Source organism: Typopeltis vanoorti, chromosome 6 (genome assembly GCF_054136105.1).
Source record: "Typopeltis vanoorti isolate ZY-2024b chromosome 6, IOZ_Tvanoo_1.0, whole genome shotgun sequence".
Classification (NCBI taxonomy): Eukaryota; Metazoa; Arthropoda; class Arachnida; order Uropygi; family Thelyphonidae; genus Typopeltis; species Typopeltis vanoorti.
Genome location: NC_143554.1, coordinates 105,822,990 through 105,846,938, shown reverse-complemented (window position 1 = coordinate 105,846,938; position 23,949 = coordinate 105,822,990). Strand labels below are relative to the sequence as shown.

At 36.1% G+C, this 23,949-nt stretch overlaps 1 protein-coding gene across 1 annotated transcript in view; it reads left to right on the top strand.

Annotated features, from left to right (window-relative positions):
* Positions 1-23,711, top strand: part of LOC150105775 (uncharacterized) — a 625,951-nt gene extending 602,240 nt beyond the window's left edge. Inside the window, exons 27-28 of the mRNA XM_090394343.1 lie at positions 12,669-12,776; positions 22,212-23,711. Coding sequence (XP_090250469.1) covers positions 12,669-12,776; positions 22,212-22,733 — 630 coding nt within the window. The 3' untranslated portion in view covers positions 22,734-23,711. The remainder of the gene's footprint in view (positions 1-12,668; positions 12,777-22,211) is intronic.
* Positions 23,712-23,949: the final 238 nt, after the last annotated feature.

Below are 23,949 nucleotides of genomic sequence, written 5' to 3'. Positions count from 1 at the left end.
TGCACTCAAGAAATTTAATACAATTTTCTGGAAAAAACCTAAAAAAAAAAACTTTTTCTGTGGGCAGAGGTCAAAAATGTCTTTCAGCCTCCCTATTCCCATGTTCTTCCGCATATTTTACAACCTGCAATTTGTAACTTGAAGTATATGAATGTCGCCTGTTTTTTTTCCATCACTAAAATCTACAGGGAAATATCAAACTGAAAACAAAATATCTCAACATGTCAACTCAATACTGATAAACATTGGTAACTGATTACTCGGATAAGATATGAAACTTGAATAGGGACTCCCCGTTCTTAGCCAATGACGCGCTAGAAGTCACGTGAAGGTCACGCATCAATTTGATTGCACCATTAACCGCCTACAAAGATCTTGGAACATAAAAGGAAGTGCGTATGACTTTGAAAAAAGGAAACAATCTTTACCTTCATTATATAAGACGCACCCCATTTTTAAGATGAATTTTTAAGGTAAAAAAGTGCATCTTATACACCAGAAAATACGGTAGATTACCTACATATTTACCTGTATATATAGGTAAATATGACTTCTCCATTGCTTCCACCTTAGTATCACCACCTCTGGGTCTGGGTAGTGGCCCTTCCCTTAATGCAAGAGCATTATATATGTCTGCAAGGAGATGTGCTTTGCATTATGAGAGATACTAAGACTAGGAGTGATGAGAGCTTGGTCCACCTTTACCACGAGTTGCCTCGGTCCTGAAGATACTTCAGGCACAAACTTTGTTTGCTTACACTTGGATAAAGGATTAAACTAAATTTATTATAGTCTAACCAAGTGGAGGGGAAAAACTTCCAACATTTTTTATAATTTCTTCTTCTTTTAGATTTAGTTTATTTATTTTTTTGATACATCTTTTAATTTTTTTGTTTATCCTCAATTTTTTTTATTAATTCACCTTTTCTTTTTGATCTAGTCTGCATATTGAGTTCTTTCAGATGTCTTACTTGCTTTTCTGTTTCTTCTTGTTTAACAGTTTCATTTGTTTGCATTGTGTCTTGTATCTGTTAAGCTGTACTAGATTCATTATTGGTAAATTCAACTAATGCTGTTCCATTCATATTTGACTGGGAAAGTGGCTCCTGCAGTTCTGAAATATTTGAGCTAATTTTTGTCTGATTTTGTCAGGTATAGTTTGTTTAAAAGTGCTGTCTTGACTATACTGAATTGGAAGATCTGGGAACTCTTCAATATATATGCTGTTTTAATTGGCTCTACTGGTGCTCCTACTCTTTCAGCAAAAGTTCTGCAAGGACAGGTGGTTATGCGATGTTCAGAACTTTAGCATTTCTGACAGGGTTTGAGACACTGAGTAGCAATATGTCTGATTTCTATACAGTTGAAACATTTAGTTTTGGGGCAGTTGTCACCCAATTGATTGTATGAAGCACCACACAGGCACTGTCTCTGTACTCTGGGATAGTTCACCATAACTCGAGTTGCATCGATGTTAACAAAATTTGGTATGGGCATCTTCATATCCATTGTACAGGTGATCTCACCATAAAACCAGTTTTGATCTTTTTCTGATATTCCTTTTCATATGTTACTGATTTTATCCCATTTCGAGAATGTCTGGATAAGAATTTTATTACTGTTCAATCTCTCGATTTTACTCTCGACTGTTTTAACCTGTCTTCCCACCATTACAGAATTACTGTGCTATCCTCGAATGCAAAACCCTATAGTAGTTTATCTCTTGTTTCCACTTCTTTAACTACAATTAAATATTTCCCTCCACCATACAGCATAAATTCTTATAGTTTACACCCTTGGAAGAATTGGTACTATTATCTCAGGAGGAAAGAGACTAAAACCTCTGCATTTGATTGCAAGAGGAAAACAAAACCTTTCAGTGGTAAGACTAAAAATTAATTAATCCTGCAATATAGAAACAATTCTGTACCACCAGCAAATGCTGTATTTGAGCTACTATAAAATGGTGGCCATGATATAGTTAAAAGGTAACCCTGTAATGCAGATTCTCTCTCAGTCCTTGCATGTCCTCCTTGACATGCTACCTGAGATAGTTATCTCTCAAGAAATTCATTTTCCTTATTCCTAAATGCTATTTATTCATTCCAATCTATACAACGATAATTAAAATTGCCCATAATAGTTACCCTTCCTTTGTTCACTAATCTAAGTTGTTCATCATTTCTTTATCAGCAGTCTCCACATTCCCTAGCCTATAGTCCAACTAAATATATCTTCCTGTCAACTTCCATGTTATACTAAACCAGAAATACTATTTTCCTCTATTGATTCTATATTATTTTCGACCATCTAATGAATGCAAGAATTAACATAAACTGGGTTGTATTGGCCGAAGGATTTTAATAATTGATACTAAGTAAAAAAACAAGTTTCGCCAACTTGAACTGTTCATGAAGGAATGAACCGAATGCAGTTGTATTTGGTTCACTGGCGAGATGTTTCGATAATAAGTATGTGGGAGAATTAATTCAATCCACTATAGGGCATAGAGGTATTCCATTTTTGTGCACTTTTGGAGAGCCATATAGTCGCAGAATTAGTGGATGTAAGAACTTTAATCTTCGTCTTAGGTCTGTTGACCAGCTGTCCATATTATGTAACAAGTTGTTTGTTTGTGATTTTTTCCTGTGGGGTCTGAATCTAATGCACGATAGGTAGATGTGTCAGAGAGTAAGTCTGTGATCTTTTTCATGTAATCTCTGGTGTTTAAGACAACTGTAGAGTTACCTTTATCTGCTTTTTAGATGATAATTTCGCTATTTTTCTTCAAACTAAACATAGCTCTTTTTTCTTTTGTTATAATATGGAGAGCTGGCCAACAGACCTAAAATGAAGATTAAAGTCGTTACATCCACTAACGGAGTACTGAATATGGAATGGAATACCTCTAATTAATTACAGGCATTGCATTTTTGTGCACTTTGGGAGAACCATATAGTTGTGTCGTTAGTCAATGTAACGACTTTAATCTTCATTTTAGGTCTGTTGGCCAACTGTCCATATTATGTAACAAAAGAAAAAAATGCTTAGTTTGGTTTAAGGTTTAAGGTTTGGTTTAGAAAGTAATCTATTCTATAAGTGTTTTAACAAATCTTCTCATGCTATAAAACTAATTCAGGGTGGTGCAGTCGAAAAATAATATAAATTTCCCGGAATTACATAGTGTGGGAGATAGTTAACTGTAAACGTGAATTGCCTGTTTCAGAGGCCTTTTCACTAACAGTGCTAGCACTTGTAGGAAGTATAAAGGATTACAAGGGGGGACTAAATTAATCAGCTTAAATTAGAACAAGGTAAAGAGCACTTAACAGAAGGATTCAGAGTAGAAGTAAGGTAGACATGGAATGATAAAGACAAAAAAAAAATATACAAAAGGCACAACATAGATATTGAGGAAAATAATAACATAACTAACAAAAAAGTATAACAGTAACAACATTAATTTACTTTACATCATCTTCATTCAACTATGTTTCACTTACTCCAATGATTTAGGGACAAATAAACTCGATCACTGAAACCATTTCATCCCCATTATTTCTGACATTTGTAAACAAACAAACACAGCAGTTCATTTTAGGTCTATAACCAGTCCTACCCAAGCCAGTGGTGGTTGAAGGATTTTAATAATTGATACTAAGTAATAAACACCAACAAGTTTCGCCAACTTAGCTGTCTGGCTTCGTCAGGGTGTATAAAAGAGATACAAAACAACTTAAACTGTTCGTGAAGGAATGAACTGAATACAGTTGTATTCAGTTAACTGGCAAGGTGTTTCGATAATAAGTGTGTGGGAGAATTAATTCCATCCACTATAGCGATATTCCAATTTTGTACACTTTTGGAGAGCCGTCATCTATTACTTTTGAACTTTTTCAATGCTGCACACACATGCTGTACTTCCATTTAGCGACACTTTCTCCAGTACACTCACTCTAAAGCCATTTGAATGCAATCCATCATGCCTGTATACAGTAGACTCTTCTGGAGTCTACTGTATACAGGCATGATGGATAGACTTCTGGAGTCTACTATCTGGAGCCCGGATTTTATCATGGAGAATTATAATAATACAGTAATTCTCCGTGATAAAATGAGGAATACGTACTGTAATTTATTTTGCCAAGGCATTGCAAGTGGGCATCTGCTACAATCCTCCTACGTGCCATGTGCATAATACAAAGTATCGTCGGCGTCTTTTCAGTTCATTGATATCAGCGATTGATAATAACGAAGACTGCGTAACCACTCTGAAAAAGATTGACTTGCTTGATGTCATAAGATGGTTGGCCGAAGCATGGCAAGAGATTCGAAACATATCACTTGTAAAGTCTTGGAAAATTCTTTTAGACCATGAAGGTGGACATTTCAACCTTCAACCTGTGTGTGTGAAACCGAAGTGGAAGATGAAAACGATAAACTTGTTTCGTTGCTCAAAAATGTACCAAGCTGTGACGATGTCAATGCAGAGGACATTACAGAATGGATGTCAAACAACGAAGTTTATGAAATAACTGACAACGATATTGTGGAAATGGTGACACAAGCAGGGAGAAGAAGAGGAGGAGGTATCCTTAGTTGACAGGAAGAATCTCATCCCACATTTGGAAGGGTTCAAGACGATTGATTCAACGCTGCAGTACATTAGTGAGCAGGATGAAGCAACGCCAGCTGATATTATCTGCTTGCATAAGTGGAGAGACATTGCGTCTTGGAAGAGGGCTAAAAGGGTGAAGCAGTCATCTATCAAGGACTTTTTCAAAAACTAAAAACTAAGTTTTGACTCTTTCATTTTAGGCCTACCTTTTCACATTTGTGCGAAAAGGTAGGCCTAGAACTCCGGCTTTTGTGTTATCCAGCCTGCCCTTCCGCTACATTAAGCTGGATAGTTGAGAGTCTACTGTAATTATTCCATTCTCCTCACACAGCTCTGCTAGCATACCATTCATGATTCCAGCTCTCTATCTCAACTCTTCATTGTCATACCTCAGAAACACACTGAAAACCTTTCCCACTACAGTGTTTTCTTTCACGCTTCTCAATAACCTCCTGATATTTTGCCCTTGCATACTCCCTGTGTCCACTTAAATCAATTGTTCCCATTGCTACCACTAGTTCTCTTGCTCATTTTCTCATGTCCAGTGCCTGAATTGTCCTGTTCATTCTCCCTCCTGGATAGCAGACCATATGGATTCTCTGATTATCTAATGCTCTAATTCTTTCATTCTATTCTTTTGCATACTTTCATTAGTTTCCACTAACTGTCTCATATCACTCTGCATATTCCTCATTTCATTTTCAACGTTTCAACAAATCTTGCAGGCTGACAGTTTTACTCTCTGTCACTCCCATAGTCTTGCAACTTCTCATTCTGCTGCACTGTACTTCCATTTCCTCATTCATTTCTTTCACTCCCCCTTATCATAACTTTCACTTTTATATTCTTCCTTTTACCAACTTTCTCTTTGACATTCTTGCATTCTTTTATCTTTTCAGTCTGTTTCACATTCATTGCCTCATGGTCTAATAATAAATCGCACTTCCTACAAATCCATACTTTCCCCTCATCTTTCATCCATTGTCTCCACAAAAAACACATCCCTTACACTTTGCCATGCATGCATGTTACACTCATGACATCGGATCAATTTTGAAAAGTCTATTTTGTTACTGCCACTTGATTTACACTTGCCATCGCACTGGTCGATACCTGTGTGGTTGACCTCATGAGTACCCCCATTGTGTTCTGTTTAATAAATAATAAATCTAACAAATTAATAAATTATGCAGACACACTTCATTCTCAAAAATAAATAATACAACACTAAAATTCAAGCAATATTGCCAATTATTACTCAAAATACACATCTTTTCCGCAGTTCCTTACCAACACTACACACCTTATGGCCCTCTAGTGGCCGAAGTTACTGATGCCACCATGTCATGGTGACATGTTTGCTTCATAAAGTTTTCTATCAAAGATGGAGTATCCTTTAACTCTGTGATATAACCTACATTCTTCCTCCTATGCATTAATGACCTTAATGATAGGGGCACGCCAGCAATGTGTGTGATGCACACAGGTGCCAAAGAGGAGGAAATACTTTAAAAAAACGTTTTTTTTTTTTAAGTGATTTTTTTATTGGGGGGGTGGGGGGAATAGAGGCACCAACTAAAGTTTTGCACACAGGCGCAGGACACTACTGGTGCGCCCCCTGCTTAATGACAATCCAATCCTATTCATAACTTGGACGCTAGCGTCGCCGTAGCACGTGGCGGTGAATTTGAGCTGTGCAGAAGAAAGTGATTTTTAATCGGTGAATAGTCCGCTTTTTTCCCCTTTTTCTACGTTTTTGAGTGCTAAATTGTTTCTCTGAATACGAGTGTACTTCAGTGGTTGTTTTTTGGAAGTTAGTTGCTGTCACGATATAATATATTTTGGTACCGTCGGAATCGAACGCGTAACGGTGGAAGACAAAACGAAGCTAAGTTACTGTATTTAGTTATATTTCATTTTATTTAATTATATTTAGTACTTAAATGTTCTGATGTTTGTACTTTTTTTCCTCTTATTTATTAATTGAATAATTATTAAAGATTAGGGTATAATTTGACAAAACACGTCACAGATAAGTAATGGCACCTGTGCGAAGGAAAATGGCAGTCAGTAATGAAGGTTCGCCATCGTTATCAAAGAACGGTAGCATAAAAGAAATGAGTCAGTGTACTAGCTGTGAAATGTACGCTTTGCGGAGTGCGGTCGGAGTGTGGTTAGATGATAATAAAGGATTGAATGTGTGTAGAAAATGTAGGGAGAATGCGGAATTGAAGTGTATTTCGGATCGTGAGTGTGATATTTTTGTCAACCTTCAGAATGAAGGAAACAGGGATATGACAAGAAACGGCAAGGTTGTACATGAAAATTGTGAGAGTGTGAATGTAGAAAGTGTGAATGATAGTATAAATGGTTTCTTAGAGAACAAAAAAGATGAGATAGATCCATTGAGTGAGATCGCGTTGTTGAATAGTGCGATAGAAAGAGCAAAACAGTAGCTAGAGTGCATGAACAAAAGTAGACTGAATGAACCAACCAATAATAAAAGGTATGACAGGAAAAATAGACGTATGAATGTGAACATGAACAAAATGAAGGATAGAGTGCTGTATGGAGACTCGTTAGTACGAGGTGTGTTAGTAGAGGATTTGACAAAATCGTACCAACCTGGTGCGACCATAAAGGACGTAACTTCGTCTATTAGAGAGCAAAAGGAAAGGGTGAAAGAAATGATTGTTGTGGCAGGTACGAATGATTTGAAAGGAGATAAAATGGAAATGATAGAAGACCTGAATGAATTGTTTGAGGTAGCAAAAGAAAAGAGTGAGAGAGTTAGAATGATTAGTCTTTTGCCACGGTATGACAGTGAAATGTTTAAAAGGAGGGCTATAATTGCAAATGACTTTATGCGTGGGTTATGTATGACGAGTGGTGTGGAATTTGTGGATGTGTGGAGTGAGTTTGATGGGCGAAAGGATCTATATAAGATGGATGGCTTGCATTTGAATGGTTACGGTGTAAGAAGACTTGAGAAAGTGTTGCTGAATGTAGTGGATGTGCAAATTCAGGGAAACTAGATTTGTTAAGGGGGGGGAGTAGAGATTCAGTCCTTATGGAGGCAGTTGAATGTAAGAATGAATATGATATGCCAGAGCAAATAAGGACAACAAATCTGAGTGGGATAGTTAATATAAGGCATCAAGGTAGGGTTGGGGCTAATGGGGGTCTTAAATTCATGTACACTAATACTAGGAGTATTAGGAACAAGGAGGAAGAGTTTTTGGCCATGGTTGGCACTTCCAGACCACAGGTTATAGGTATTAGTGAAACATGGCTGACTGTAGATGATATAACTAGTGGGATTGAATGTGATGGGTATAGTGTGTTCAGGAATGACAGAGAGAATAAAATGGGGGGAGGAGTATTGTTGATGATAGCTGATGAGCTCCAGCCAAGGAGAATAGAAGTTGAATTGCAGGATAGAGAAAAGAGCACATTTGAGGCCATTTGGTGTGAGATTGTGGCTAGCAGAACTAAATATACAATTGGGTGCTGTTATAGACCAGGTGATGGAAAAGATGGTGGTGACAATATGCACAAGCAAATAGAAGATATGGGTGGAAGGAGGGTGATTATTATGGGAGATTTCAACTATGGTCGCATTGATTGGAGTGAGGAGAGGACACACGGGAGGAAGGAACTGGATTTTATGCGGTTATTAAGGGATAACTATCTGCGACAGCATGTAATGGAAAATACTAGGGGTCAGAGAGTGCTTGACCTAGTAATTACATCTGAGGATTTGGCTGTAACAAATATGACGACATTGCCACCAATCGGTGAGAGTGATCATAGGGTCTTAACTTGGGAGGTGGCTAAAGGTGTAGAATTTTCAATTAAGACAGGGTACATGTGGAATTATCGGGCTGGAAAGTATGACAAGCTTAGGAGTTTGATTGGTTCAGTGCCATGGCATATACAACTGCAAGGACTAGAAGTTGATAGTGCATGGGAGGTAGTTAAGAAGTCCTTGCATGAAGCAATGGCTGACTGTATACCTAGAGTCCGAATAATAAATCAAGTAGGGGTTAAATGGATGAATAACACCATTAAGCTTGAGTTGCAAAAAAAGAAACAACTATGGAGGGAATTTAAGGAGAAGGGTGACCGGCAGGCACATGAACGGTATAAAGCACAGGTCAGAAGGGTGACGAGTGTGGTAAGAAAAGCAAAAAAGGATTACGAAAGAACATTGGCCATGCAGGCTAAAGAGAATCCTAAACAGTTTTTTAGATATGTAGCAAGTAAAAGGAAAAATGTACATGGCAGATTGATTTTAAAGAATGCCGATGGTAGGGAGGTAACTGAATCAGTTGAGATAGTTGAGTTACTGAGTGAGCACTTTGCAAAAGTATATCATCCAGGTGGTGACATTGCAGAAACGAATAAACCAGTAGATTATACGGGAATTGTGGTGAATGAAGTAGAAGTGAGTAGTCTATTGCATAACCTCAATTTAAATACATCCGTGGGATTGGATGGTATACCAGCTCGTGTCATACGAGAAGCAGCTAAAGAATTGTCAGTACCCTTGACCATTTTGTTTAATTTGAGTCTCGGGTCTGGGTTAGTCCCGAGCGGGTGGAAAGAGGGGAAAATAGTTCCACTGCATAAAGGTGGTTCCAAGACTGCTGTAGTAAATTACCGACCGATTAGCATATCAGGAATCATTGTCAAGGTCTTAGAGAAAATAGTCAAGAGGAAAATACAAGATTGGATAGAAGAAAATGGGATACTGTATCGGGGACAGCATGGTTTTGTTAAGGGTAGGTCATGCCTCAGTAACTTGCTCACGTATTATAACACAGTGACGGCTGAACTGGATAAGGGTAATGGGTTTACGGTGATTCTACTGGACCTTGCCAAGGCCTTTGACAGGATTCCACATGGAATTCTAATCAGTAAATTGCAGCATATGGGAATGGACATAGGGTTGGTGAGATGGATAGGAGGGTGGTTTACTCGGGAGTAGAGTCCACAAGACGGCCTGTGACTAGTGGTGTGCCACAAGGATCTGTTCTTGGACCACTGCTGTTTAATTTGTTCATAAATGATATAGGAAATGATCTGAGAGGAACAGTTCATTTGTTTGCGGATGATGCGAAGTTGGGTAGGGCAATAGTGAATGCAGATGACGTCAAAATTTTGCAGGATGATTTGGATAGATTGGAGGTCTGGGCTAAGGAGAATGGATGTCAGTTTAATGTGGCAAAATGTAAGGTTATGCATTTTGGGGTGAAAAGATTGGCTGCAGTTTACTGCATTGGTGGAACCGTGCTCCAGGAAATTGATGAGGCACGAGATTTAGGAGTGTTGGTAGATAAGGAATTGAAATTTAGGGGACACATTGCAAAAGTGACCAAAACAGCTCATCAAATCACTTGGTTGCTGAAGAATACGATGACAAGCAGGTTATTGTTCCTCTGTATCGAGCCTTGATAAGACCCCATCTAGACTACTGTGCTCAGATTTGGTCACCTAGGTTTCTTCTTGATGGGGAGGAGGTGGAGAGGATCCAGAGGCGAGTGACCAAGATGATAGCAGGTCTGTGGAATGAACCGTATGAGAACAGGTTGAGGATTTGTGGGTTGCAAAAATTGGTTGATAGGCGGAGGAGGGGAGATATGATTGAGACATTCAAATTACTGAAGGGTTTCTATAAAATTAATTCAGAAGATATTTTTGAGAACAGGGCTGGTTTTGGGAGGACTAGGGGACATCCATGGAAACTGGGCAAAAGTGTGGTTAGTAAAGGTGTTAGAGCTGGGTTCTTTACTTTTAGAGTAGTGAATGAGTGGAATGTGCTCCCTGAGTCTGTGGTGGATGCTGTGACAGTGAATGAGTTTAAGGCGAGGTATGATAGATACTGTATGAATGTCAAATAGTTGTGATGAATATGATTTGGGGCCTCCCTCGATGAGTCCAATGACTCCCTGGAGTTGCCCGTAATAATAGTAATAGTAATAGTAATAATAACTTTGCTCATGACAGTACACTATAATTCCTCTTCTTCATTTAGAAAACCTTGCAGTGCTCAAAAGACTCAAGATTCTAGTGAAGTATTATACTTCACTAGAATATGTCCTTATATATTTCCTTATCTGTACAGGGCATTGATGATTTCTTTTCAGTTACTATCTCAACTATTTCTGCAACCATCTAATTGACTGCTGATATTTTACCAAAGCTGCAATTTTGTGTTTTGAAAATACTAGTAAAATCTGAAATATTAGTAATTCAATAAGTTGTTTATTTATTCTGTTCTCTGGTGTCATTTATATTGTGAAGCACCGTAGCCATTGAACACTCATCATTGGACACAAGCCTCAATAAGATTTGGAGAAACTCATAAGGTTGCTATTGATATTTTTGATCAGAGATGAATACAATTTTTTCCTAATGATGAAACCTGTTCCAAATTCATGCAGATGATATCCGAGTTGTTTTCACCATAAAGTAGCAAAAAGTTCTCTTTCTTCAAATTTCCTTCTCTTGTTCATAATGTATCTTGGATTTTTAGACCATCATTATTTTTTGTTAAGATTAGGGTGGTTGATAAGAATTTCACAGGCCCCTTAAATTTACGTTCATATCACGTTTTAAGGGGACCTGTGCAATCTCGACTTCCTAACAATCTCAATCTTCCAGTCAGTTCTATGTAGAGTATTCAGGGCATGATCAGAATAGCCAGATTGATCATAGTATTTACGGGATTTGTCATAAAATAATTATTTTTATCATGGTTGTAGTCTCCATAATTTGTGTGAAATGAATGCTGATTACCGTGTAACAATAAAGGAAAGGTCTCTAGAGCATTATTTCCAGACAAAAGTGTAAAAATATATGAAATTGAAAAAAAATCCTGTACTATAGGTTTAGTAATAACTTTTCGTGGATGATAACCACTTAAAATATATATCCCCCCCCCTTTATATAACATAATTGTGATACATATTGCACAGCTTTATTGTTACTTTTTAAAATGATTATGAAAACATTTTTTTCCTGCCCCAGGAACAGTAAAGAAATGGTGTGTTTGAGTAACAAGCAAATCATTCAAAAGATACTGAAACTCATACTCACAGTAGCCAGTGCCTTTTGAATTTAAAAGCTACACTTTTAAAAACTGTATAAATTGCTAGTCTTTTACTTTTGATCAAAACTTTTGTACTTGTACAGTGAGTATGTTATTTCCTCAGCAACATGCAAATTATTCAAAAATAGGAGCCTAATTTTGATATCATTGATAAAATTGTTTTTGTTTTAGACTCCATGCTGTATTTTGATCATTTTTGCATTAATTGCACCAAATTTGCTTTACGTTGGTTCTTTCGATTCATGTTTTTATTTTTACTGATTATGAGATGTCTACTGTAATTGTCACTAATCCTTTCTTTTTCTATTGTCTGAATAACATTATGTTCAGTACAGTTGAATATTACCTTGAGCATTGAATGATACAAATGTAAAGTAGTTGTTATTATCAAAAATGTTTTGCTTTTCAATTTCATCCTCAGTACTGTCATTTTTCACATCAAGTAATATATTCATTATCTCCCATACGAACAAATGGATTAACAGACAGATAACCATGATTGACAGAAAGCTAACCACTTTCCATTAGAATATAGGATAATTTGCAGAGCTACTACTGAAGCATTCTCAGTCTATACTCTTTTTTTATGGTTGCATAAGCATTAGGGAAATGAATAAGTTAAGCTTAATCACTAGTTGTTATCACTGGCATCGTGACTTTAATGTTCATTTGCAGTGAACTAATGAAGAGCTCCTTAATGCTATGATTGGGTTTGCTGCAGCTCTCCCATGTTTACACCTGAAGAGTTTCACAGTGTGACTTCCTAGATAGTGGCAATTATGAAACTGTTTTCTATTAAAAATAAAAGGAAATTCATAAAATGTGTATTGTAAACACTATCATTATTAATTCAAATTATTTTTTAAATAGTTTCTATGTATTTGCTTATTATTGAAATCCTTTTTTTTTTTTTTTTTTTTTTTTTTTTCTCCCCAGCTTATTGCTCAGAATAAACCTGTTCCACCAGACCTTGAAAGGCTCATTGTAACCTCAGGTGCTACATTTCAGCAGACCTCTGTAATTCTGCAGAATTTGAGAAATCAGGTACTGTGTTATTTTTCATGAGTGTTTTTATTTTTTAATAATGGCATGCTTTAAGTCTGCATGGGTTAGCCTAGTGTTAACTACGCAACCATATGCCTGGGGAAGGAGTGTCCTAGATTCGATTCCCGTTGGTGACATGGGGAGCTGAAGAATCTTCTTCAGCTATAGCCAAGTTAGCCAGTCTTGGGCGTGGACAGTAGGGTTTTTCCCCCTCAGTTTATCCTGGGGTTTTTCATCCTGCAAAGCAGGCAAACAGCCTTGAGAACTCAAAACTACAGCCATAGGATACACTGGGGCGTAGGGCTGGCCACCTTATCCTGTGAATGGTTTGAGGTCCGATGTTAATAAACCCTCGACACTGCAAGGCAAAAGAGGGAAAGGAAGATGAGATGAGGCATGCTTTAATCTAGGGGTTGCTTAAAGAATTTAAACACAACCAGGAAAAGACCTCCATTTAGACTATAAGGAATGCAAAGCACCAACTACAAGTTCTGACTCACTTTCTCATGTAGTCCATTAGTAGATATCTACTTGGATGCTATATAAAAGAGGATTGACTGGCAATTTGGGCAACTAAACTGTATTCGATTGCTTAAAAGTGCTCTACATTTTGATGGTGCAACATAATCAGATCTCTTGGTGGATGGCTTATCTTTTCCTATAAGACTACAGTGTTCATCAGGTAATCAGGATGATGACAACTGCCAGCACATTAGATTGTTTTTTTATGATGGCATGTTCTAATCTAGGGGTTTGCTTAAGAATTGAAACTAGATGCTATAAGGAATGCAAAGAGCCAGTTGTAAAGGTCTGACTCACTTTCTCATGCTGCAGTCCATTAACATGTCTCAACTTGGAAGCTAAATGAAAGAAAATGGACTGGCAATTTGGGCATCAAAACTGTATATTGTGTTTCCTAAAATTGCTTCTATAATCAACAATCATAATCAGATCTCATGGATGGCTTATCTAGTCCTATAATACTACTGTTTTTCTCAGGCATTTCTGGTAATGTTAGTATTAATGTTTTAGCGAAAATACTAAAACGGGTGCAATTCCTGGCTTGGTTGATCAACTGGATATCATATGTGGTCTCTAACCAATAGGTTGGAGATGAAATTCATCACCAGTGTCAGATACCACCCCACATAATAAAAGACTGGGGTGGCTTGAAAAAATTCCATGTTTCGACTCTAGAGCAGGATTCTGTATAATATATATACTGCTTGGAAAGAAGTCAATGGGCAAGGTGCATCTTGCCATGTAATGAGTGACATGTTTACAGCCAATATAAATTGGAGGAATATGATGCTTCCATATCAGTGCAACTGTGTCCAGGTGAAACGGCTGACGGAGTTTAAAAGAGGCATTATGATAGGATGCCATGTTGCAGGCCTATTTGTATGGCAAATTGTTAACAAATTGGGCCATTCCAGGTCAACAATCTGAAATGGAAGTGCACAGAGTCAACTGCAAGTTCTACCTGCAGTGAATGGCTGACACTTGGCATTGACTGGAACACGAATTTGCACAAAAGCATTCAGAACCAAGACTCACAACATGTGTTTCCATGGTTGGACTGTAATATGCAAGCCCCACATTACCTGACCAACACTCAGCATTGTCTTCACTTGTGCAAAGAGCATGTATGTGTTGGGATGTGGAAGTTTGGAAAGCTTGGTTATGGAGCAATGAAGCCCCAACTATAAAATTCAGAGGTGGCACTGTGGTGGTATTGTCCTGTTTTTCCTAGTTTAGTGCGGAACCTCTGTGGTGCCGTGAACATTGAACTCTGAGAAGTATTTATCTGAACATTCTGGACAATGCAATACTTCCTACTTTGTGGCATTTATATAGAACTAAGCATTGTCTCTTTCAAGCCAATGCACCCATGTCATAAGTCTGCTTCTGTAACTGTGCGGTTTGCAGACATGGACATCACCACACTTAACTGGCTCCCACAGAGACCCCCTGATCTCAACTGTTGAATATCTGTGATGAATTCTTTCTGCCATAACTGTCTTGAAACTATTACATTCATTAGTTTTTACACACAATAAAACTATAAAACAGTAATTATTTTTAATTTTAAATAACTGTTTTACAATATTATTTTATGCTTAAAATAATAGATATCCACTATTACCTAGTCTAATCATAAATACTGCGCATAAATCTCTAATCTATCAGTAAATCATTTACAGCTTTCAGCACATACAGACCACATATATAACATGCATATAGTTGCACTCAATATACGAAATGTCCCCTTTTGCTTTCGCACACACACACACACACCTGAAATCTGTGTGACTACATATCAATGGTGGTGGTGCACACAACATCCAATTGGAATTGTTTGCAGAAGAAATGGGGAGTGGGGGTGCATGTAATATTTTGTCTATTTTATATGGACTGTGACCATTGCCTAAAAATGTTTTGCGAAGGTCACTGAGCTCAGTTTTAAGGACTATCATTTGAGCAAAAATCCCAGCCTAGTAAGTGTTTCAAGGATATCATACTGTTGGGATAAGGTAATGGTGTGATTGCTTATATAAGTACTTTCCTGTATGTGTGGCTTTTCTGTAAATGGAAAAAGGATAATGTAAAACTGTGTGGTTTGCAGACATGGACATCACTACACTAGTGACAAGACTTTCATAAGGAAGTCTTGTCACTAGTGTATCTAGAAAGGAGAGACAGTTGCTGCTTTCTTTTTTATGGTGAAATTTATTTTGATGAAATTTATGCTAAAATGTAACCAATGTCTCTGAACCATGAGGCCAAATAGTAAACACATCATCAACATAACTCAGCCAGACTATTGGTTTGAGTGTTTGGTTTTTTTAGAATGTTCAGTTTAGAAGTTGGCTAGTGTGGGAGAAAGAAGAGAACCCCCATAGAAGTTCCATCCACCTGTTTATGTATTTTTCCTTTTTGTAAGAAGTAACTGGAATAAATGATGAAATAAATAATTCAATTATATCAGAGAGGGGAAATGCAGCCTAACAAAGCGTCTAGGTCTCTGCTCAAGGCATATTGGTGAACAGTGAAGTAATATCAAGGCCAACCATGGTGTCAGAATCTGTGAAGGTTAAATTTTTTAATTAAAATTTTAAAGTGCAGTAAATTTTTTCCTTTCTTGGTGTTATTTTTACTGCAAAGTACTATTACGAATAATCAACAACACCTGAGCCTTTCAATATGTGTATGAAAATAGTTGTGTTATATACATTATTTATAATTAGATTTTTCTCTTACATATAAATCTTTATGGTTACATTTTTAACATTAAGAGATAAACTAAGCATTTACATCTTTTTCTTTTTTTTTTTTTTTTTTTTTTTCCCAAAATTAATATGTCTTAGACGTATTAAGAAAGCATGATTAACTGCATATTTGAGATATACTTTTACCTGCATTGGACTTTAAAGTTGAAGTATCATTTCATACTCTTACTGCACAAAACATGTATTGTGGTTGTCTATCACCCCCTTTATTTTTTCTTTTATTTATAGATGTCATTATTTTTTGTTTCATGTTGAATTGCAAACATTGGACTTTAGTTATTTTTGCATAGCAGTAAGGTATTTAGTCATATAATCTGTGAAACTGGGCTCCTGTTGTGATGTTATAAATTTATTTGCGGCTATTAGAAGAAAGGATAACATATATTCAGTAGTATTTTATTACAAATAGCAAATAGTGCATGCCTTTGAAAATTAGCTTTCAAAGTAATTGAGACAAACATCATCATCAGCTATAGTGTGGAGGGTAACATCAGCTTTGTTTTTATGTTGATATTCATTTATTTCAGATCATTGAACTGTTGAAAGTCACGTCACATTTATCTTTCCATTTCATTTCAAATCACAAGGAGACAACTATATAACTATAACTGCCAACTCTCTCTATAAAATAAGACAAATACTGAATAGCTTCATACCTTGCCCCACCCATGCAACTACTGTGCATCATGTCACCCTCACCACCCTACCAATAAAAATCTAAATTTCATCTTAAGCCATGTCTAAAACATAAAATAAATGAATGGGATTGACCGTATGAATATTTTCATTTAAATTCTTAAAATTAAGAAAAAATACATGACACATGAGTGAACTCAAGAAATTTTATTTTTGTCTTAGGGAGCATACCTGAATATATTCAGGTACATATGTTAAGTGATTAACCTCTTTCGAAATGCACTTATGAATGCTCAGTAGGGAAATTCCTTTTATTCAGTTTTATTTCCCTTTTTACAAATAGGTACTATGAGGACATCCCCTCCAATCATCCAGAATTTAACTTTCTAACTTAGCCTTCTGAATTATGTAGTGCAGACACTGTAAAAATTTTATACCTCTGTGTGTGAGCATTTCTGTTCATATATCTTCTACCTCGGATACTGATATGTGCACTCCTGATTGCATTCTTCTTGAATATTTTCTTCCACTATTCTGTCAGTGCTCATTTATACAACTTCAAAATAACTACTCCATGCATCCAGAATATCTTTATCTTCATATGGCAATCTGAAGTTACAGCCAAAATTTCCTTAAGAAAATTTCAGTTCAGATTTGTATTATAAAAATGTGATGGAAATTTAATTTCAAACTACACTTCAAATATGCAGTGCCCATTATTATTATTACTACAGACCTCTAGGAAGTCAGAGACTCATTGAGGGAGGCATATCGCCCACACCAGCTTTCTCACACTTTTTCTTGAATTCAGTCACATTACCTGCGCTCACCACTTCCAGGGGTAAGCCATTTCAGTCATGCACCACTCTGAGAGAAAAAATAACTCCCCCCCCCCTCTTTCTTGAGTGCATTCATTCTTGGCTTCTGTGAATGTTTTCTCATCCTCTTTCCACCCTCCATAAAATGAAAAATATGCCTAAGTATCGACTATCTGTATCTCTAGAGTAGTGATAGATATTTTGAACAAGTTAATAAGAACTAGTGTACAAAAATATGTAAACAGAGAATCTTTGCAATAAACAGCATGAGTTTTTTACTGGGGGTGGGGGGGTAATATTTTGTAATAGCTCACGTTTTGTAATAACACTGGTATCCTGTATGACCATTTTAGAAGTTTGTAGGACTCGATCATATCACCCCTCTTTTTTCCCTCTCTATTAGTGTCTGCGGTTCACAAATTCTTAATTTTTTCACATAATCTATGGCCATTCCATAGTCCCAATATCATTTTAACTTTGTTTTGCACACTCTCTTCTGTATCTGTGTCACCTCAGAAACCAGGAGGCTATTTCTGTGCATAGTAGTCCAGATACAAACCATATCCAACACGTACTTACTCCTCTCAAATTTATCCCATATATTTACATGGCATCTTTTTTCCCTCCACATCCTAGTTATCATACCATTTCACTCTCTTTCTCCTCAGTAGCACACTCACAATTCTCCTCATCTCTCTTTCTCTAATGGACACTCTCAAGAACTGTGTTACCTCTTTTACACTTCCTTACAAATCATATTGGTTTGAACAAAGCATTTGAATCAAAGTTTTATCCATCAAAATACCCATCCAGTGAGATGAATGCAGCCTCCTTCTTGAATTACAAGCTGCTCAGTACATTTACTCTTCCCATGAATAAATTACAACTAAAAGAAACCAAAATACACTACACTTACACAAACCTCAACAAAAAAACTTTCTGAGAAAGCAAAATATCATCATCATCATCAAATTTCTGCCATGCATCCTCAAGGGGCATACAGGATATGATAGTACTGCATGAAAAATTTACATCATTACTAACTTCCTATCTACAATTTTCCTCCAAATCAGTCTGTTACTTGTCAAGACTCCAACATTATCAGATATTTTATTTCTATCGTCTAAGGCACTTTGTACAGTATCAATCCACCTATATCTTGGTCTTAATCTGGGTCATTTTCCTGCCAACCTGGCAGAGAACCCTTGTTTTGCTAATCTTTCCTCGCCCATTCTATTTAAGTGACCATACTACCTGAGATTAGCTCTGCTAATGCATTCCTGGATGCTGACAATGTCAAGTTCTTTCCTAATATCCTCGTTTTTAATATGATATTGCCATTGATGCCATCTGTTCACGCCTCTAATCTTTCTCAGGACCCTCATATCTGCAGTCTCTAGTCTTTGGTCAAGTGTTTTACTTCTGACCCATCTCTCAGATCCATAAGTTAAAACTGGTTTAAACACTGTCTTGTATACAGCTAATTTAGTGTTCTGACTAATTTCTCTCTTATTCCATATGAATTTATTCAATTGACTTTCTACCATACCAGATTTGTTGATTCTGTTGTCTATTTCCATATTTAATTTACCATCTTCACTAAAAATCATGCCTAAGTAGCTGAAATGTTTTACTTGTTCCACAAGTTCTCTGTTCACAATGCAGTTGACATTTTCAACGATTCTTCCTATTTTCATTGCCTTTGTCTTTTTATTGCTGACCTCCATTACAACAGTTATTCAATTTAGTCAGGGAATCTTGCAGACTTGTAGCGGATTTATTTAGAAGTATAACATCGTCCGCAAAAAGCTGACATTAACACTGCCAGTTTTAATATCATGTTTAATACCACTTTCCTTCATAATGTGATCCATATAAATAATGAATAACAGAAGGGATAATGTACATCCTTGTCTCACACCAGATTTAACATTAAACCATCTTCCTGTACTTCCTTCAATTCTAACTGCTGACTTACAACTCAAATAAAGACTAAGTATTGCTTGATATAATGCCCCATTGACACCATATAACTGTGGCGTATTGAATAGTTTTTCTCTCTTGGCACCTCGTAATATGCCTTTTCCAGATCAACAAAACTTAAATATAGATCTTTGTTATATTCCCATACTTTCTCAACTATTTGTCGTAAAATGAAGATCTGATCCTGACAGCCTGTATTTGGCCTGAATCCAGCTTGTTCTTCACCAAGTTTTTCTTCCATTATTCTTCTCAAGTATACTTGCATAAATCTTGCCAGGAATACTCAGTAGGAAAATACCTCTGTAATTCTCACATTCAGTTTTATTTCCCTTTTTATATATGGGGACCATGAGAGCCCTACTCCCATCATTGGGAATTCATCCCTCTGTCCAGGCTTTCTGGACTATGCAGTACAGCCACTGTAAGACTTTTATACCACCATACTTCGGCATTTCTAGTCGTATATCATCTACTCCTACTGCCTTTCCACATTTCAAGCTTTTGATTGCTTTTTTCTACTTCAAGTATGGATATGTATTCCTGACTGTATGCCTGTTGAGTGTTTTTTACCACTGTGCTATCACTGCTTGTTTTATTTAGCAATTTTTCGAAGTAATTACTCCATACTTCAAGGATATCTTTTTCTCCCATTTTCATGTCACCTTTATCATCTCTAACTTCTTTTACAGTACACTTTCCTCCATTTCTAAACTTTTTCAACAACCTCCAGAAGATCTTACCACCTTCTTGATATTTCTTTTCTGTATTCTTGCCAAAGTCCTCCCATGACTTTTGTTTAGCTAGTTTTACATAGGGTTTTGGGTTTTCTTACATTTGTCTCTGTATTCTCTAAGAGCACGAGCTGACTTATTTGCCAGGAACTTTTGATATGCTTTCTTCTTTTCCTTCACTGCCTCTTTAACTTCCTGTGTCCACCATGCAGTTATAATTTTTCTGTTCTTGCAGACAACTTCACCTCACATGCCTCTCTAGCTGAATCAATCAGGGTTTTCTTCAAGGCTTGCCACTGAATATCGAAGGTTTGGTTCGTGTTCTCAAACTCTCATTTTTTCTTCAATAATCTTTGTGTATTTTAGTCTGCTGCTCAACTTTTATTCGCTTTAAAACTTTCTCATGTTATTCTTTTCAATATGAAATTCAATTTTATCCTACTCAAGACTAAATAGTGATCACTTCCAATTTCAAATCCTCTGTACACTCTGGTGTCCTGCACCAGGGAGAAACCATCACTGTCAACAATAACATGGTCAATGAGACTTTTCTTATTCCTTGCCTCTTCTCTCCATGTGAATTTGTGCACATTTTTATGTTGGAACATGGTGTTAGTAATAACTAGTCCATGTCCTGAGCACAAATCCAACAGGTATTTGCCATTATTATTAGCTTTTCTCTTTTCTCCAAATTTTCCCAAAATATTTTTGTATGTCTGACAGTCATTTCCTACTCTGCTATTTAGATCCCCAACAAGGACCAACTTTTCCCTTTTCATTGTGTCAGTTACTTTCTCTAAATCATCAAAAAATTCCTCCACTTCTACCTTAGTAGAACCTTCTGTGGGACCATAGGCACAAATAAGTCTCATTGTCCAGTTCCCCACTGTCATATTTGCTCATTTCACTCTACTTGAGACTGCCTGCCATTCAAGAAGATTAGCCTCGTATTTAGTGTTGAATACTACGGCTACTTCTTCTTTTCCTTGATTGTCATTGCCTGAATATAACATTTTGTATTTATTGCTCAGAAAGATCTCACCAGTTTTTGTCTTTTGTTTAGTCACCCTATTATGTTGATCTGGTACTTATCTAATTCCTCAGCTAGCTTGATTTCTTTGCCATTCAGGCTTCTTATGTTGATAGTACCGATCTTTAACTCTGGTGATGTTGAGGTGGGGTGTGTTTTCAGATTTGTTCCATTAGCTGACTTTTCGCTGTTCGCCCTGGTTCCCTGACAAAGACAATGGGGTGAGGGGGCTTGTTTAACCAGGCGACACCCCAGCTGGCATGAAATTTTGTCATGCTGTACCATCATTTTGTATTTTGGTTTAAGCCATTAAGAATACAATTTAGTCAGCTAAATCCGAAATTGCCAGCCCATCCTCATTCGTTCAGTTTCCAGGTAGATACCCAACAGGGTGCACCACAAGAAGGTGGGGGATTGAACATTAGGTCAGAAGCCCTGCTTGGTTCTCCGCATTCCTTTATAGGCTACGTGGAGGTCTCCTCTCAGTTATATATCTTTGACCCTTAAGCACCCCACAAAACACCTTCAATTTCTGCAAATTGTTATGCAAAAACACTTGCACATCATATCTTTCTTCGAATTACCATCATATGGTCCTTACAAAGATTTGAAGAAAATGTGTTTTATATTGAAATAATTTGTAACTTTTATCAAAGGATATTTTGATCATTTTCATTGATCCTAATTTTTTTTTTTTCATGTTGATTAACTTTCAGATTAACTGGTGGTATTGAATTCTTATAATTATTCTGCATATTTTCCTTTCAATGGGGAAAAATTAGAAGAGTTCTAAAGCACTTACTATCCTAATTCCTCCCTGTAGTTTGTCAGTTCTCATTTCTCTATCTGTTTACTGTTTTTACATTGATGAATCTCCATATTCCTAGATATTTAGAAAATAAATTCTAAAAATAGATATTAATTTCTTAATTTCACTATATTTTCAGCCATTATTCCAACAAGCTACTAACCAGCAAGCAGGGTACCAAAGGCCAGCTTACTATAATAGTGCTACAAGTCAGCAATTTAATGCAAGTAATAATTACAAAACTTATTCTACAAATGCAGATAAAAGTGAGATGGGAAGAAATCAACTTAATCAAATACATATAGAAAAATTAAATCAGAATCAACGTGTTACTATTGGAAATGTAACAATCACTCCTACTGGACAGACAACTGTTGTACCACCACCCCAGACAAACCAGTATCGCAGTGGTGTCTCTATTATCATTCCACCAACACAAGATGGAAGAACAGCAGGAATTCATAGTAACATATATGCCAGTAACAGGCAGTCATTTTCAACAGTTAGTGGTCAACAAAATAGCCAATCACGTTATTATTATAATTCCACTAGCATGGGACAGCAGCATCCTATTATTACAGAAGCCGAGGAAGGAGAATCTGGTACAGCAGCAAGTAATCCTGCAAGCCATTCCTCTGTCACAATTACAGAAATTGAGTAATTTCCTCCTTATATTCAGGCTTTTGTCTTCTTTATCAAGCACTGTAATGCTAAGTTGTGAAATAAATCATCATGTTGGAAAGAAAGTTTTCAACATTATATAAGATACATTCAGAGAAGAGATGTAGTGGTTCTTTTCTTCCAATTTTAAACTGTAATTATATTGCAAACGTGTACTGAGGGAGACTTGTTATCTTCACATTCGTAAAATTAATTTGTCATACATTACATTTAGCTGTATAAATGCAAAAATGAGACTTTCTGAAAGAGTTATGTGTTCATTACATTTCGTAAGATTAAGACTACAGCCAATTACCATAGTGTTGTGTGCATGTGCACATGTGTGTGTGTGTGTTTTCAAATTCACACATGGATAACGAATGGTAGTTTTTATTTCTGCGCCCTTTCTGGTTATAAAATAAATAACTAGACTTTTTTTTTTATTTTCTTAATTAAATTCTATAGTGAAAATACTAAGTAAATGAGATTTACTTAATAATTTATTGTTTTATTTCTGATGATATAAATTATGATTAAAATCAGGAGTTTTCCCATTTCTCTTAACTTGCATTCATTTTACTCTGTCGAATTCCCGTTATTTGTATGTAATTGGAATAATTAACTGTTTTGTTTTTCAGTAAAATATGAAAACAGATCAGCTGTGTGAAACAATGAAAAGCAATTGTTTCCTTTCAAAAAAAAAAAAAAAAAAAAATGGAGCATACAAGGATGATGTAAACAACATCATCTTTGTGTATGCTCTACTTTTGATTGTTCTCATTTTGTTGTAACTGACTTCTTATCAAATAAATGAGAAGAAAAATATCTAAATGAATATTTATAATATTTTTTCCTTGTATATTTCTTTTGCATTAATTTCTCTGGAAATTAAATAATAATTATATCATCTAAATTCATTAACAATGAGATCTATCTAGTGATCTTTAATATTTGTTATATATCATGCTCTATATGCACAACCAGGTTTTTTTTTTTTTTTTTTTTTTTTTTTTTTTTTTTTTCAGTATTTCAAAAGAAAACTATCTCATTCATGAATATACAATTTTAATTTAATTTAATTCTATTTAATTTCTTTTGCTAGTCATGATTTGTAAATGTCAACTTAATACCCACAAATACATGGAAATTTGTTTTTTTGTTTATTAAATAGAAAGGGCCCAAAATTAGTGTGAGGTACTATTTAGATACAAAAAATA